This window comes from Heptranchias perlo, chromosome 23, assembly GCF_035084215.1.
Source record: "Heptranchias perlo isolate sHepPer1 chromosome 23, sHepPer1.hap1, whole genome shotgun sequence".
In the NCBI taxonomy this organism is placed as follows: Eukaryota; Metazoa; Chordata; class Chondrichthyes; order Hexanchiformes; family Hexanchidae; genus Heptranchias; species Heptranchias perlo.
In genome coordinates, this window is record NC_090347.1 from 2,804,114 (window position 1) to 2,820,692 (window position 16,579).

General features: G+C 46.0%; 1 protein-coding gene across 1 annotated transcript in view; it reads right to left on the minus strand.

The window, feature by feature from the left end:
• The window catches only part of LOC137341349 (ran GTPase-activating protein 1-like), a 469,769-nt gene that overhangs the window by 189,937 nt on the left and 263,253 nt on the right, over positions 1–16,579 (minus strand). Inside the window, exon 4 of the mRNA XM_068004471.1 lies at positions 2,803–2,982. Within this exon, the coding sequence (XP_067860572.1) occupies positions 2,803–2,982 (180 nt within the window). The remainder of the gene's footprint in view (positions 1–2,802; positions 2,983–16,579) is intronic.

Here is a 16,579-nt window from a genome sequence, read left to right on the forward strand (position 1 = left end):
AAAAAAAGGAAGCTGACAAGGGCAGGAAAAGAAAGGAAGAAACACGAACTAAGCAAATAAAAATAGAATACTTCACAGCTCCAGCTTCCCCTGATGAATGCAGGCAAGTCATTTCCTTTACAAACTACCTCCAGAATAGACAGTGCATATGGTTTGTGTAAATAGATTTTCAACTTATCAATGTCATGTTCAGTGCACCTGAAGGATTTCCACAGTAAATCTATGAACCCAGTTTCCTGGATTTTCTTGGGACGTGGGCTGTCAAGGACAGTTCTCGGATGTAAATCAATAATGGTTTGACTGAAGAAAGGGAAAACAAGACCTCAAACATCTCCTGCCACACCTTGCACAGTCCACTGACCAAGTGAGCAAATGCCTGCTGCATAGCCTCAATGAAAGGGTGCTGCAGAAATCTGGATATCCTCAGGACAAGACTGCAAAGGAGGAGGGATTTCAAGTACCTCAGCTCCACGTTCTTACCAGAACCAATGTCAAGCCACTTGCTGTGTTATGATCCTCAGTGCAGGACTGTCTTTGCCCTGAGAGATTGCCATCTTCTGTCCCCAGGATCACATTCATAACACGCAGGATCTCATTTCAAGAAATGGGAGCCAAGAGGCCTTGGAGTTCTGTCCCCTTTACAGGAGCCTGGGGCAAGATCTGCGAGCCAGGGATAGTGGCATCAAAACCAGAGTCAGCTCATCAATTAATCCTAATGCGTCCTGGATAGGCTTAGTTTACCTGCTGCTGCTACATCAAAAGACCACCTCACAAAAGACAGCAACGGGCTGAATGCTTGTGATGCCATATATCCTAGGATGGGTTGGTGGGGGGGCGGGGGTGTCCTCCTGGTTGCAGAAGCCACACCGATCCAGTGCGCTCGTGTGAAGAAAGCCAGAATTATTGTCTGGTTTTTAAAAAGTCCCCACCAGCTCACTAACAGATCAGCTGTTCCTGCTGGCAGGCTTTGTATGAGGAGGGCTGGAACTGGGAAGGAAGATAGCCCGCCTTGGAGCAGGTGACTGACTGAGGCTCACCAAGGTCTGCGGAGCCAGCAACCTGGCTGATAGAGACATTCCAGAGAAGGCAGACAACGAGAAGGCTCCCAGCATCTCATCCCCACCATGTTCTAGACCGAATGACCACTGACGGTGCTGGCTGTAACTCACCAAAGTCGTCTTGGTGCTGCCTCCCCCCACTCATCAGGAGAGAAAGGTAAAACAGAAGGGTAAGAAAGGTAAAGATGAAAAAAAAATTGTAATCGAAAAGTAAAAGGGATGGAGAGGGAGAGGGGAGAAAGAGAGTGAGAGACAGATCAGAAGCCGAAGTTAAAGGAGGAGATACAGAAGGAAGTGTAGGAGGACAGAACGTGAGAGAGAGATCCCGCTAGTGAGCGAGACCACATGTGCATGAGAGAAAGAGAAATGGAGGAGACAGATAGAAGTGAAGGTGAGGAGAGGGAGGGTGGGACATAAGTGAAGGAGGCATAAATGGTGTGGTCCAAGAATTTCAGAGAATGCAAATAAAATAGATTGGGAGGTTAATGTAGCATCTCATCACGATTCTGCATGACTCAAAAGCAATTTAATCAAATGCAGCCAGCTCACTAATGGTGTCACAAGGATCCAGCCCACTGCTCCAAAAGGTTGGAACGTAGTCACACTACTGACACTGGCGCTTCCCAGCTCTATTGATTCTCTTTCATCTGAAAACAGCATCACCAGTGACTTTGGAGGAAGCAAGTGAATGTCAACAAACTAAACCAACCAAGAAGGTCTTGTTTTTTCCCAACTTCTTCAAATTACACAGAGGAGCTCTTTGCATAAGTCCATGTTGAAATCAGACTTGGTTCAAATGAAAAATTACCACCACAGGATCACAATGGCAGTGTCAGAATATTATATTGTGACCATTAATATTCAATCCATGGAAAATTACAGCCCCTCTTCCATCCAGATGGTATCACCAATGGCCCTGGGTCAACAGTGAGGCTGACAGCGAACTGTGCAGATCGTCCAGCAACTTGTGCTGATTCGCAATTTGCGGGCGAGCTCTTCCTCACCACAAGTTGCCGGACAAATTACACATTAATAATGGTGAGCACCATTAAACTCGCCGTTATTTTGGCACCAAATTCTGGCCCATTCTGTCTTGTTCAGGTGAAGCAGGACAAAACACGAGGTGCGTTCTTTCAAGAAAGCATTCAAAAATCAGGCAGTTTCTGATATTTAAGGAAAGCAAATGAATAGGACTTGCCGTCTAAGCAGAAGGGGGTTCAAAAATTCAAAGACCTTCGAAGAACTAAATATAACTGTTTCATGAATCTGCAAACCAACCTAAAACATGTCTGTCCAGAGTAAAGATTTAAATGAAATGCTAAGCATTGCTCCATAAAACGAAGAGCTAATTTGTTTTTTTTTAAGCTTGACGCTCATTTTCCATTTTGTGGTCCCCATGAGGATTTGTGCAGTTTTTTTTTATCCAAACTCGTTTTAATACTGAATTCTGCAGTTCATCAGGCAATATAGTCATGGGAATAAAATGATGTATTGATCCATTTTCAGTCAATACCAGCTGCTTGCCTCTGCACCCTACCAGGTCATCACAGCAAGCTGGTGAATTGAGCTGCTTTGTGTAGAAGGTGAATAATTCATTAATTTTTTAAAGAAATGTTTTGCAGAACTCTCTGGAGGACAATATTCTTAAGATGATTAAGCTATAATAATGTCAACAGTTTCACATTAATTACAAAGTCCCAACATGACCAGTATCCAAGAGGGCGCTTTTGTCTGTGCACTGTACCTTCCCTCCTTCAGTTCCAAGGCCGCAGTTATTAAGTCTTAGCTCCGTGAGGGTGTAGCAGCTCTTGTGCTTCAGGAGATCTTCGCAGCTCTGAATTCCATCCGGTCCAAATGCATTATCACTCAAATCCAGCTCAGTCAGCTCAGCTCCAGCCAGCATGACCGCTTCACCAAGTGACTTCTGAGAAAGTAACAACCAACAATAAATAAATTAACATGGCATTCCATTCATTCATTCTACCTCCAAGATACTCTTGAGCATTCTGCAGACAAATAGCATAAATCTGACCCTTGTAATTAATTGGAATCTGAATCCTGTCACAATGAGTCAACATTTTATTTTTGCAAAATGAACCAGAAAATATGCTGAGAGTTGAACATTTTCTTTATGCACTGTCATGTTGCCAGAGTTTCAATAACAAAAAAAGATGTGGCTGTCATGCTATAATATATATTAATGGAAGTGAATTCCACAGCCTTGAACCTACTCACAATGGCTTTCAACTTGAGAGATGCAATCTCAATGGAAGCTTTTGGAGATAAAATATTGGGAAGGAAGGAAGGAAGCTGGCAGTGCAGTGGGTCAGAAACTCCTGTTACCTCAGGGACCTGGGTTTAAACCAGCTGCAATGATCCAATATAAAGTGAGTTGGAGGCAGTGTTAGCCTAGTTCTCAGTGAGTTGCACAAGACTGCCCATAATTTGGCACCAAATGATCAGTAACTGCAAAAATCCACATGATGGTTGAGTGGAGAAGAGGGAAGCTGGTGTCCAGACACCACCCAGATGGGAGGGCAGGAAAGAGATAAATCAACACATAGTGGTTAGGTGATGCCAAGTTTGAGTCTGAATTCAGCCCTGATTGATGGGATGAAAGTCTCTTCTCCCTGGGACAGAGTAGGGGAGCTTTACCCCGAATCAAATACACTCTATATCTAACCTGAGAAAAAAATATATTGATTAACTTGCATTCATTGCCCTTAAACAGTTCTTTCTTTGAATGACAGCGACCAAGTGCCTATTTTTTTGTAGCATCATCTGCACTGTTAACATTCTCAGCATCACCCTGCTTTTTATCAACAGGAATCAGTCCACAATTCTACTGTTTGTGAAGCAGAGACAAACTAATATTACCCAATATGATAGAGAAATATATGGATATAGAGACACAGAGACAGATAGACAGACAGACTGACAGATAGATAGATAAAGAAACATTGGTTTGCTTTTGAACATGTTTCCAAACATTAATTTTGCTAATTTGAGTCACAATGCAGATCACTGCAGTCCTGGCATTGGGACTTTTCTTTTAGGAAGGAAAAACGGAAAGGCAGAGTATTATTTAAATAGTGATAGATTGGGAAATGTTGATGTACAAAGGGACCTGGGTATCCTTGTACACCAGTCACTGAAAGCAAACATGCAGGTGCAGCAAGCAGTTAGGAAGGCAAATGGTATGTTGGCCTTCATTGCAAGAGGATTTGAGTACAGGAGCAAGGATGTCTTAGTGCAGTTATACAGGGCCTTGGTGAGACCACACCTGGAGTATTGTGTGCAGTTTTGGTCTCCTTACCTAAGAAAGGATATACTTGCAGCGAAGGTTCAACAGACTGATTCCTGGGATGGCAGGACTGTCGTATGAGGAGAGATTGGGTCGACCAGACCTGTATTCACTCGAGTTTAGAAGAATGAGAGGGGATCTCATTGAAACATATAAAATTCTAACAGGGCTAGACAGACTGGATGCAGGGACGATGTTTCCCCTGGCTAGGGAGGTCCAGAACGAGGGGTCACAGTCGCAGGATATGGGGTAGGACATTTAGGACTGAGATGAGGAGAAATTTCTTCACTCAGAGGGTGGTGAACCTGTGGAATTCTCTACCAGAGAAGGCTGTGGAGGCCAAGTCACTGAATATATTTAAGAAGGAGATAGATAGATTTCTAGACACAGAAGGCATCAAGGGGTATGGGGAGAGCAGGAATATGGTATTGAGATAGAGGATCAGCCCTGATCATATTGAATGGCGGTGCAGGCTCGAAGGGCCGAATGGCCCACTCCTGCTCCTATTTTCTATATTTCTATGTTTCTACATTATAGCATGGACTAAATTGTTCAGCACACAAGGTAATATCTGTGAGATATAATTTTCATAAGATCGCAAGAAAGGCCATTCGCCCCATCTAAATTCATTCATCTATCCAGAATTACCCTACAGTACCCCCACTGTCACATCCTATTGGTTTGCAAATGATTCCATGATTTTCACCCTAACTAGTTTACCTAGGAGTCCATTTCCCATGTGTTGATCACTGTGAGTGAAGTAGAACTTCCTGATATTAGTCTTAAATTTATCTTTTACTAGTTTGAACCCATATCCCCTTGTCCTACTCCCACAATTTAAAGTAATATTCTGGACTTACCTTTTCCAAACTACAAACTATCTTATATACCCCCTGAAGGTGAATTTCATATCCAATCTACTTGGAGAGAGCACAGTTCATAGAGGCTAGTTTGCCCTCGCAAGTCAGCTTTCTCATTGCCAAGTTTGACGTATTTCCATAACGTATTGCCGGTAACATACATGCATCATGATACTCACGTGTGTATCAAGCATGCTGCATGCGTGTTACCTGCTATGAAACAGCTTGGAGTTTGGTGGAAGCAGACAGCCGAGACCGTACAATGTGCAACGTCCTGCCTGGTGAAACTGCAGGAAGCTCCCAGAATGATGCTCGATGGCCACTCCCAGCCACTGAAGTTTAAAAGTTTGGAGAGCAAAGGTGGGAGTGCCCACTTTCTCAAAACATTTTTTTAAAAATTGTTTGGGAATTTTAGAATTCCCTGAGAGGGGCCCAAACTGCTGTGTTGCAGCATCAGATCAGGACCTGAATCCAGAGTTAAATCGTGGACCTGCGGTACTCGGTTTTCTATTCATTCGTTTAAAGGAACCGAAAGCCAAGGTCTGCGATCAGGCAATTTCCCAACTTATGGTTCGGAGCGTTCGATCGGGGAATCGGGCCCCATTTTGGCTGTGAATTGAAAAACACAGTAATGCAACTCCTTACAGGGATCTGAATTCTGCCCATGTACAATGCATTGGTTCAGTGTAAAGTTCCACCACACAATTACTACACAGGCATTTCTCACAGCGATGGACTGTTAATGATCCACACCGACACTTCTCAGTGACAGTTTTTCCGAGGCTGTTCGACGTGGAGGGAAAGTTTGCAGGGACATCTGTAGTGAATGTTAAGCAGGTATTGCTGTACAGATGCTGTGCAGAGCCACAGGCAGACTTGTTTAACTCGAGAGGTTCTGTCAGCCAGTTTCAAGGTGATACAGGGCTCCGTGATACACAGCACAAAATTAAAATTGTACGGTCCAGAGTCTTTGGTGTGCCAACAATGATACACCCCTCGCGTGGCACCACAGGTTCGACCTACCTTTTTTAGTCATGTGGGTTGGGTTTGTGTACTATAAATTCCCCTATTTGGCCCCGCTATTACCAGGGAGGCAGGATGGCTGGGGGGGGAGGGCGACTGGGCGTCTCCCGCACATGGATCCAGTGCAGGAAGTGCTTCAATGACCTAACCAGGTCAGCCAAAGTGAGTGCACTTACTCATTCTCCTACATGCCGTCTTCCACATCACCACCCCCACCCCACAACTCCTTCTGCACTGCCAACACTACTCTATAACATCACTCCTCACACCCACTCAAAGCTCATCCTCAACTTACCTGCACTTACTCACATCCCCAGTACTCATCCCACCACTACCACTCAATCCAATCCTCATACAGTGTCATGGCTCTGTCTCATACTCACCCTCTGATGCATCTCTTTCACGGTCAGCCTCACTCAAACCAATGCATTCAGCAGTTGGCCACGTCACCATCCCTCACTCACGCCTCTCTACATTTTCCCCTTATAGGAGAAGAGAGCCCAGAATGCACGGGAGAGGGTGAAGACCGGAGGGGGGCCACAACATCAGGTCGTCCTCACGGACGCGGAGCAGGAGGCTCTTGAACTAAGCCACACCCTCGAGTGCCTGTCTGTCGGGGACGCTGAGACTGCCACCCGACAAACAACTGGTGACAGAACTTTAACATTCAGCACTCACAATAAGCAAACGAAGTTAACATGCCTTGCCATCTTCAGCACCTCAACATCTGTCTGCATGCTTAATATTGCCTTCTGTTCTCTTACAGGGCCTTCAGCGACCGCTGTGACGGCAGAGGGCGATTCCTCAGACGACCTGCTGGAATCTGAGGGGGCACTGTCACATCTGAGCGAGCCATCCACCAGCGCAGATTCACACACCTCGGTGGGTCCCCGTCCTCAGTTAGTTGGGGTCGCACATGGTGAGTCACCCAACATGTGAGCACGAACAGACACTGGTGGCAGGGGCAGCTTTGGAGAGTCCGCATCAGTGGGAGCACTCTTCTCCAGGCTTTGCTCAGCTGGACACAGATGCTGAACCCTGGGGACCATCCTTTAAACGGAGAATGATCGAGGGGCAGCAGCACATTTGCGAGGTGCTGGAACAGGTGCTCCGCGCACTCTCCACAATCGAGCAGAGGATGGAGGAGTCCAACTCCTGCATGAGTGGAATGGTGGCACAGGTGCAGGAGGGAATCTCCGCAATACTGTCACAGGGATGTGAGGGCATCTCTGAGATAGGGTTAGGGTTAGGGTAAGCGTGGGAATGTATGCGATGAGGGGAAGGTTAGCCTCCATCGAGCTTCAAGCACGGCTCACCAATGAGTCCATTCAGGCCCTGACAACGGCCCTTCGGACTCAGGGTAAGCAACTTTCTGCCGCCTTAAACAGGCAGGCAGATACACTAGCACTGACCTTACAAGGCTTCACACATGTCCTCCAAACTGTCGTCCAGCAGAGTGGTAGGAGTGATGTGGGCCTGGCCCAGGAGAGGGATGATGGCGAAAGGGGACATGGAAGTGGGGACGCCACTCAAAGCGCTCCCACGTCTCATCCGTTGCCTCCCTCTCAACCAGTACCCGCAATGCTGCCTCCTTGCCAGGTGGCCGAGTCTGCCCCTGCACAGGTGCAGGTGGAGCAATCTTTGGAGGGGCCCTCATGGGCACCGAAACCCAGAGGGCGTCGGCCCAAAGCATCTAATCGGTCAGGGCATGAACAAGAGCAACCTGCCACTACCTCTGCTGCAGCCACAGGGGAGGCACCACGTAGGAGTAGTCGGAAGCGTAAGGCAAAGGTTTTGTGAGCACAAAGGTGATGCACAAGGGTGTTTGACGGTTTGTCATGTTTTTTATTTATATTTGATTTTTGTTTATAGCACATTAAATATTATTATCACCATTACTGCCACATCTTGGCCATTCTTGACTGGCTTGTGTAATAAGTCCCTTTCATGAGGTTCACCATGAACACCCACACTTGACGCCACCCATGGGGTCACCCTACAGTGGGTGTATGTGTGGTTGCACGACTATTTTGTGCAGGTGCCTGTGGTGCAGCACTGAGTTGTGGAGCTCCACGTGGCAGAGGTGGACGGTGTGCCTGGCGAGGCCGGTGATGTTGCTTGTCCTCGGATGAAGTGATGAATGCAGCAATGGCGCCCCCCATCCTGACGCTGTGAGTTTGAGGGGGTCCGCAAAGTAGGTAAATGTGTTTGCACAGCAGAGTTTTGGGTATAAATTAAGAATTTTGAATGGAAAGACAAAGGTGTTGTAGCCAAAACTTTGTCTGAAGTGACAGAGTGCCCTGCTGCAATAAATGAGGTTTTCCCCCCCACCTGTCAAATAATCCTTTGCATCTCCCACTGGCTGCTGGCTGAAACACGTCTGCTCCAACAGGGAGTGTTTCCCACAGCACGGGAAACACGCTGAGGATCCTTCAAAATTGCACCCCTGCCAAAATCTCCACTCAATGAGGTCTGTCAAGTACCTCAAGTATCTAAATAACTATGTGAAGTAGCAACCCACCGGCTTTAATTGCCAGTGGGAGTCTCGCATGCGGGAGCTGCGCGCGCATCCGAACACGTCGCTGGGGAACCCGGAAGTCAGCAGGTTGGAGCCGGGCCGGGATTCCGCCATTTTAGGAGCCCCCCCGCTCCTAATGCACCCGCTCGTCCATCCGAAAATCGGCCCCAATGTTTCCGATAAGCTTCCTGACAGCACCATTCTATTGCCCTGTCTGGAGTAATGCACTCAGGAGGCTTGCGAGCAGCACTGGGGTATCAGGGCTGGCACGGGTAATCTGTAAGAGGCCAGGCATCCCACGCACTTGGGGGTTGAGGGAGGAAATGAGTGAATCTTTTGCCTGCGTCACTCTCACAAGGTCGAGGAAGGAGAGTTACTTGATCTACATCTACAAAGTGATGAAGCAGGTTCACCCCCGACACCGGCATCTCTTCCAAGGCCATCTGCAACACAATCTCCTTTGCCAGAGATATTTTCGAACGCATGGCAGATGAGGCTACTCAACTGGCCCATTACAACAAGCGCTCGACTATCAGCAACCGGGAGATCCAGACTGCCACGCGCCCGCTGCTGCTGCGGGGAGCTGGCCAAGCCCACGCCGTGTCGGTAGGAGCAAGGGTTGTGACCAAGCACATCAGCTCCAAGTAAAACTCCATAACATACTGAGAAAAAAAACATGCATGCCTCAGACTTGATCCCTTGGTCGAGGTCCGGCAACAGGTTGCCCACGATATTGCATATCTTGTATCCCAGATTACCTGTGCCAGCCCTGATACCCCAGTGCTGCACACAAACCTCCTGAGTGCATTACTCCAGACAGGGCAATAGAATGGTGCAGTCGGGAAGCTTGTCTGAAACATTGAGGGGAATTTATAAGGAATGTACACTCCCAGCTGTGGGTATATGGTTCCTGTGAAGATCAAAGAAAGAAAGAAAGACTTGCTTTACAGCCAATGAAGTACATTTGAAGTGCAATCATCATTGCAATGTAGAAAACATGGCAGCCAATTTGCGCACAGCAAGGTCCCACAGACAGCAATGTGATAATGACCAGATGATCTGTTTCTAGTGATATTGGTTGAGGGATAAATATTGGCCAGGACATCAGGGAGAACTCCCCGACTCTGCTTCAAGTAGTGTCATGGGATCTTGTACGTCCACCTGAGAGGGCCTCAGTTTAACGTCTCATCCAAAAGACGGCATCTCTGACAGTGCAGCACTCCCTCAGTACTGGCACTGGGAATGTCAGCCTGGATTATGTACTCAACTCTCTGAGGCTTGAACCCACGGCCAAAGTGTAATGGAGCAAACCTACTGGTAAACGTCTTTAAAATAGCAGTAAGCTCATCCTTGTCTTCAAATCCCTCCATGGCCTCACCCCTCCCTATCTCTGTAACCTCTTCCAGCCCTACAACCCTCTGAGATCTCTGCGCTCCTCCAATTCTGGACTCTTGCGCATCCCCGATTTTAATCGCACCACTATTGGTGGCCGTGCCTTCAGCTGCCTAGGCCCTAAGCTCTGGAATTCCCTCCCTAAACCTCTCTACCTCTCTCTCCTCCTTTAAGACGCTCCTTAAAACCTACCTCTTTGACCAAGCTTTTGGTCACCTGTCCTAATACCTCCTTTGGCTCGGTGTCAAATTTTGTTTGATAATCACCCCTGTGAAGCGCCTTGGGACGTTTCACTACGTTAAAGGCGCTATATAAATGCAAGTCGTTATTGTTATAAACAGTAAGAGCAGTAATTGAGGAGAAACAGTGACCCTCAGAGAGAGAAAGGCCTGAAACCCCACTTCACACACTGGGTCCAATTAATAGAACCATAGTAGAACCTCAAAATTTACTTCTACAGTATTTCACACATGCTAATTGGGGGTAAGATGTCGAAAGACTGCTTAAGGCACTTTGTGAACATGGAATCACAGCAAATGTGGGATTGTGTCCCACTGCTCCATCGGCACCAGTCACTTCCTCTCATCTCTGAGGGGTCCCAGTCCAGCAGTCCAGTATTAATGTGGAGCCTTGGCTGGGTGAGAATTAGAGCCAGTTCCTCCACTATAATTTGACATTGCTGTAACAGTATAGCAATCAGGGAATACTGCCTGTTTGTAAAGCAGATGAGTGGTGTACAATGAATCTAAATAAAGCACAAAAAAAACCTATTTATACTGGCTGACTCTAATAGTGCAAACCTTTGTGGATTAGTCAAGCAGCATTATTACTGCAGCCCAGCTCCAGAAAGGTTGTGCAACATATACAGCAGCAGTCATTGCTGTTAATTCACAAGTTGAATCACAATTAGAGAGGGAAATAAAGACTGCTGTAGCTGTGAGAGATTGACTGCTAATGTAGAGGCAAAGTGCTTTCCCGCAGGCTTGAAAATTAAGGAGGGAATTTTTCTTGCTTCAGTATCTATTGAGCACAGTATGAGGAGGAATGACTCGAGTCCTCCTGCATTAAGATGTACAGGGTATGGATTCAAACAGATCAGTAGCTTCAGAGGATGCAAAATACAGAGCCTGGTTCTGTATCTCTGACACTGACCTTGTTTAATAAGACTACAATTAATGAAAATACACTTGTTTAGCTCAGATTGACACCAAACCCACTCAACCACTGCATTGTGTTAGAGCAGCAACCGCGCAGCCAAGGCACTCATATGATTCACCGTCCATCTCTTTCGCCAACTTCATCTGAGGGAGATGAGGGTTTCCCCTTCTCAGGTACATCTTAAAAGGTTGGATCTGACTTGAGTCTTGACCTCAATCAGTTACAGTTCATGATAACTGCCCCAATGTATAGCTGCTATCCCGAGAGTTTCGTATGAAATGCTCCAACACTGCTAGGCAGCCAACCGCACCTCAGGAAGGATATCTTGGCCTTGGACGGGGTGCAGCGCAGATTCACCAGAACGATACCAGGACTCAAAGGGTTAAATTATAAGCACAGGTTACATAGGCTACACTTGTATTCCCTTCAGTCCAGAAGATTAAGGAGATAGCTAATTGAGGTGTTAAAGATGATTAAAGGATTTGATAGGGTAAATAGAGGAAACTATTTCCTCTGGTGGGGGGAGTCCAGAGCAAGGGGACATAAGCTTTAAATTAGAGCCAGGCCGTTCAGGGGTGATGTCAGGAAGCACTTCTTCACACAAAGGGGAGTGGAAATCTGGAACTCTCTCCCCCAAAAAGCTGTTGAGGCTGGGGGTCAATTGAAAATGTCAAAACTCAGATTGATAGATTTTAGTTAGGCAAGGATATTAAGGGTTACGGAACCAAGGCAGGTAGATGGAGTTAAGATACAGGTCGGCTATGATCTAACTGAATGGCGGAGCAGGCTCGAGGGGCTGAATGGCCTCCTGCTGTTCCTATCTTCGTGCAAGAGACTGGCCATAAATGCTAGATGCCCGCATTAGAATCTAATCTCAACAAAAGGAATAGTGTCTACTCCCTGTTCATTCATTTTTTTTGTGTTTAACAACTTTAAATTAAGCAACATAATAGCACAAAAAAGGAGAATTTCGTGCTAAAAAAATGAATTAACAGCTAATTTGAACAAAGTGACTTAAAATTAAGATGGGTAGATTAGACACTGATGGTGGCAAATCCGCCTGCTGCCCAGTTACGTAGAATCTCAGCCGCAGTAGGCCAAAATAGGCCGGGGGTGTGCAGTTTCATGGACACAACAGAGAGCCGAGCTTTGATGGGCTGATTGACCTTATCTTGTCCTTAACTTTATTTATGTTCAGCGGTCAATAATTTAGGAGTGTCTTGAAGGAGAGGGAGATGGAGAGGCAGACGGGTTTAGGGAGGGAATTCCAGAGAGTGGAACCTAGGCAGGTGAAGGTACAGCCTCCAGTAGTGGAGCAAAGAGAGCGGAGGGTCCACAAGTGGGTTGTAGGTTTGGAGGAGGTTACAAAGATAGTGAGAGGTGACGTTACTAAGGGATTTAAGCACAAGAATGAAAATTTTCAATTGAAGGCATTGGGCGACTGGGAGCCAGTGTGGATCAGTGAGATTATGGGAGATTGGGACTTTGTGCGGGATAGGATACAGGCAGTATAGTTGTGGATGAGCTGAAGTTTAGGAAAGGTGGAGGACGGATGGCTGACCAGGAGAGCATTGAATTCATTGAGTCTGGAGGTGACAAAGACATGTATGAGGGTTTCATCTGCAGGGTAGCGGCAGAGGTAGGCCGTTGTTATTCAGATGGCTTTTGTGATGAAGAGAACATGGGGTCAGAAGCTCAGCTCAGGGTCAAATAGGATGCTGAGGTTGCGAACAGTCTGCTTCCGCCTCAGACAGTGGCCAGGGAGAGGGATGGAATCAGTGACGAGGGTATGTAGTTTGCAGTGGGGGCCAAAGACGATGGCTTTTGGTCTTCCCAATATTTAACTGGAGGCTCAGCTGTGATGTCCTACATGCTTGAATAGCCTACAAACATTCGATGGCAAGGCTCACAAATGAATATGGCCATTTGGGCGAGGTAATGGAGGGCAACTGATATCTATGGGACCACACCTAACCCCTGCTCGAAAGGAGGAGAGGCTAAATTGACCGGGAACAAAAACTGAACACACCCCATTGAATTTTAGTTGATGCAAGATTTGTTTTTGCTCATTTAAAATGAACATGATCTACGTGAGAGAATGAACAGAGGAAAGAAACTAGCTGAAGTGGGTGTTGAGGCACCTCGTGTAGGCATTTCCAATTCTCCCAATGGGACCGAAAATCTAAAGCTGAAATTCATCTGGCCCAAATGGCCGTATTCATTTGTGAGCCTTGCCATCGAATGTTTGTAGGCTATTCAAGCATGTAGGACATCATAGCTGAGCCTCCAATTAAATATTGGGAAGACCAAAAGCCATCGTCTCTGGCCCCCGCTGCAAACTACATACCCTCGTCACTGATTCCATCCCTCTCCCTGGCCACTGTCTGAGGCGGAAGCAGACTGTTCGCAACCTCAGCATCCTATTTGAGCTTGAGCTGACCTTCTGGCCCCCATATTCTCTTCATCACAAAAGCCATCTGAATAACAACAGTCTACCTCTGCCGCTACCCAGCAGCTGGAGTAACGGCCAATAACTTATTACCAAGGAGTTAAGCCATTCGCAGTAAAGCACCATCAGAAAGGCAAGGACTTAATAAGGTAATGCAGACCACTGTTTGCGGGTAATGTCAGTGAGGACGTTGCTTTGTTTGTGTATTATGATCATTAACAGGGACAATCATGACTGTAATGCTTTTCAAAATTGTATTATTGCTACATTAGCCATATGCAACATTCCAAGCACATCTGAACTGTCAATAACTTAACACTGAATGGCTACCTGAGATTTTAGTTTTATTGATGCAATAATTCATAATGAACAATTTGGATACAGATTATTTTATTATATTTAAATACATAATGACAGGAGCAGAGCTCTCTGGATAATTACTGGCAATTACACAGGATGCAGCAAATGGCAGCATGTAGTACGTTCTCTAAGAGACAGACACCACTTGTACTATGTCTGATGCCATTAATATGCTACAGAGTAAGTATCGGCAATTTCAAGGCACCACTGCTGCAGGCTAGCGCAACCTCAGTGCTTTGATCAGGAGAGCAAAGGGTTCTAAGAACATGTCTCCCAATGTGTCAAGTTCAGAGTCCTCATCCTCATTCCCAAGTCCCTCTACCGTACCTCTGCAATCTCCTTCAAGCTTACGTCTCAGCCCGTCCTCTTCAGTTTTCCGATTATGGTCTCCTATGCATTCCTCGCCACCCACTCCATCATAGAGCCTTTTTCCTTCTCTTGAACTCCATCCCTAAACCCCTGATCTTTATCACCTCTATCACTTCTGCTCAGTGTCGGGGGTTTCCCTTTGGTGTAGCACTGTGGCACGTTTTCTGTGTCAGGCGCAACACAAATGCATGCAGTTGCAAGACAGCATGAAACGAGAAAAAGATATTTGCGCAGAACCTTGCCTTAGGAGATTAAATTGGATCGGAATCCATGATATGGTGGACAGAGGAAGCAGCAGACCTTAGAAAAATAATGAATGAAATCAGGAGCAAGAAAAGTGTAAATGAACCTGCGTTTGAATTTCAAAGCTGAATTTTCAGTATCAAGGAACAAGCAGAGATATAAACACTCCTGTTACAATTCAGGCTTCTTCCTGATACTTTATACTTGTGCTCAACATTATAAGTCAGCTTGCATAGGCATCCCACGAATTGAAGTTTGACCTTATACTTGACAGCGTGCAGAGGGCGAACAATGACGGCTTATAACATTGGGGTGTGCACCAGAAATAGCACAGCCTGCCCCCCCAGAATTGGTGGGACACCCTGCACTAACAGACCATATAGTTTCAGCTAGACACTGCTCATTAACCTTGCTGTGAAAAGTTAAATTATAAAGAAGCAAAAACACATTGGCTTGTATTCCCTCGAGTATTGAAATTTGAAGGGGTGATCTGATCGAGGTGTTTAAAATATTAAAAGGATTTGATAGGGTAGATGTGGAGAAACTATTTCTTCTGGTGGAGATTGGCGTCTGTGAGCTGGCTCCTGATGCTCACGTTGGTTCTCCTATACCAGCGGCAGAACTGTTGATCCAGTCTTCCATTGGGCTTTATTCTGCCGCCGGCATAAGGGAGCAGGATTTAATAGTGTGAATGACACTGGTGTCATGATCCAACCTAAGCAGCTAAAAACTACCAGCAAGACTGGGATATTCATCCCGCAAAACTGTTAGAAGAAAGAAAGGACTTGCATTTATACAGCCCCTTTCATGACCTCAGGACATCCAAAAGCGCTTTACAGCCAATGAAGCATTTTTTTTTAGAAGTGTAGTCACTGTTGTAATGTAGAGAAATGCAGCAGCCAATTTATGCACAGCAAGATCCCACAAACAGCAATGTGATAAATGACCATTTCTTTTGTTGCAGTCAAACAAGCAAAATGTTAACAATCTTCACATATTGGCAGACAATAGGATAACTGCCTGTAACAACAGTATCTCCTTACTCGCATCTTTAGATGCATAGCAATCTGGCGAATGCTGCATCATTCGTAACAGAAAATGCTAGAAAAGCTCAGCAAGTCAGGCAGCATCTGTGGAGAAAGAAATAAGGTTAGGTTAACGTTTTAGGTCTATGACTCTTCGTCAGAACCAGTTGAAAGTATTTCCAGCATTTTCTGTTCTAATTTCTAAGTTCCAGTATCTGCAGTACTTTGCTGTTTGCTGCATCATTAACTTTGTAATCGAGCTGCCAACCCCTCCCATCAAAAGCAATCTTTTATCAGCTAATTTGTGACAGCAACCCTACATTGTTCATGCAAAGTGAACAGCCGTGGCTTAGTGGTAGCACTCTCGCCTCTGAGTCAGAAGATCATAGGTTCAAGTCCCACTCCGGAGACTTGAGCCCATAATTCAGGCTGACACTTCCAGTGCAGTACTGAGGGAGTGCTGCACTGTCGGAGGTGCCGCTATCCGTGTCGGATGAGATGTTAAACCGAGGACCCGTCTGCCCTCTCAGATGGATGTAAAAGATCCCACAGCACTATTTGAAGAAGAGCATGGGAGTCCTGGCCAATATTTATCTCTCAACCAACATCACTAAAAATGATCTCATTGCTGTCTGTGGGACCTTGCTGCCTGCCAAGTTTCCCTTCATTACAACAGTGACTACACTTCAAAAGTACTTGATTGGCTGTAAAGCGCTTTGGAACGTCCTGAAGTCGTGAAAAGTGCTTCTAAAATGCAAGCCTTTCTTAGTGTATCTGGTCCAACATTTTGTACTTAGCAAAAAGAGCAGCCTCCATTTTA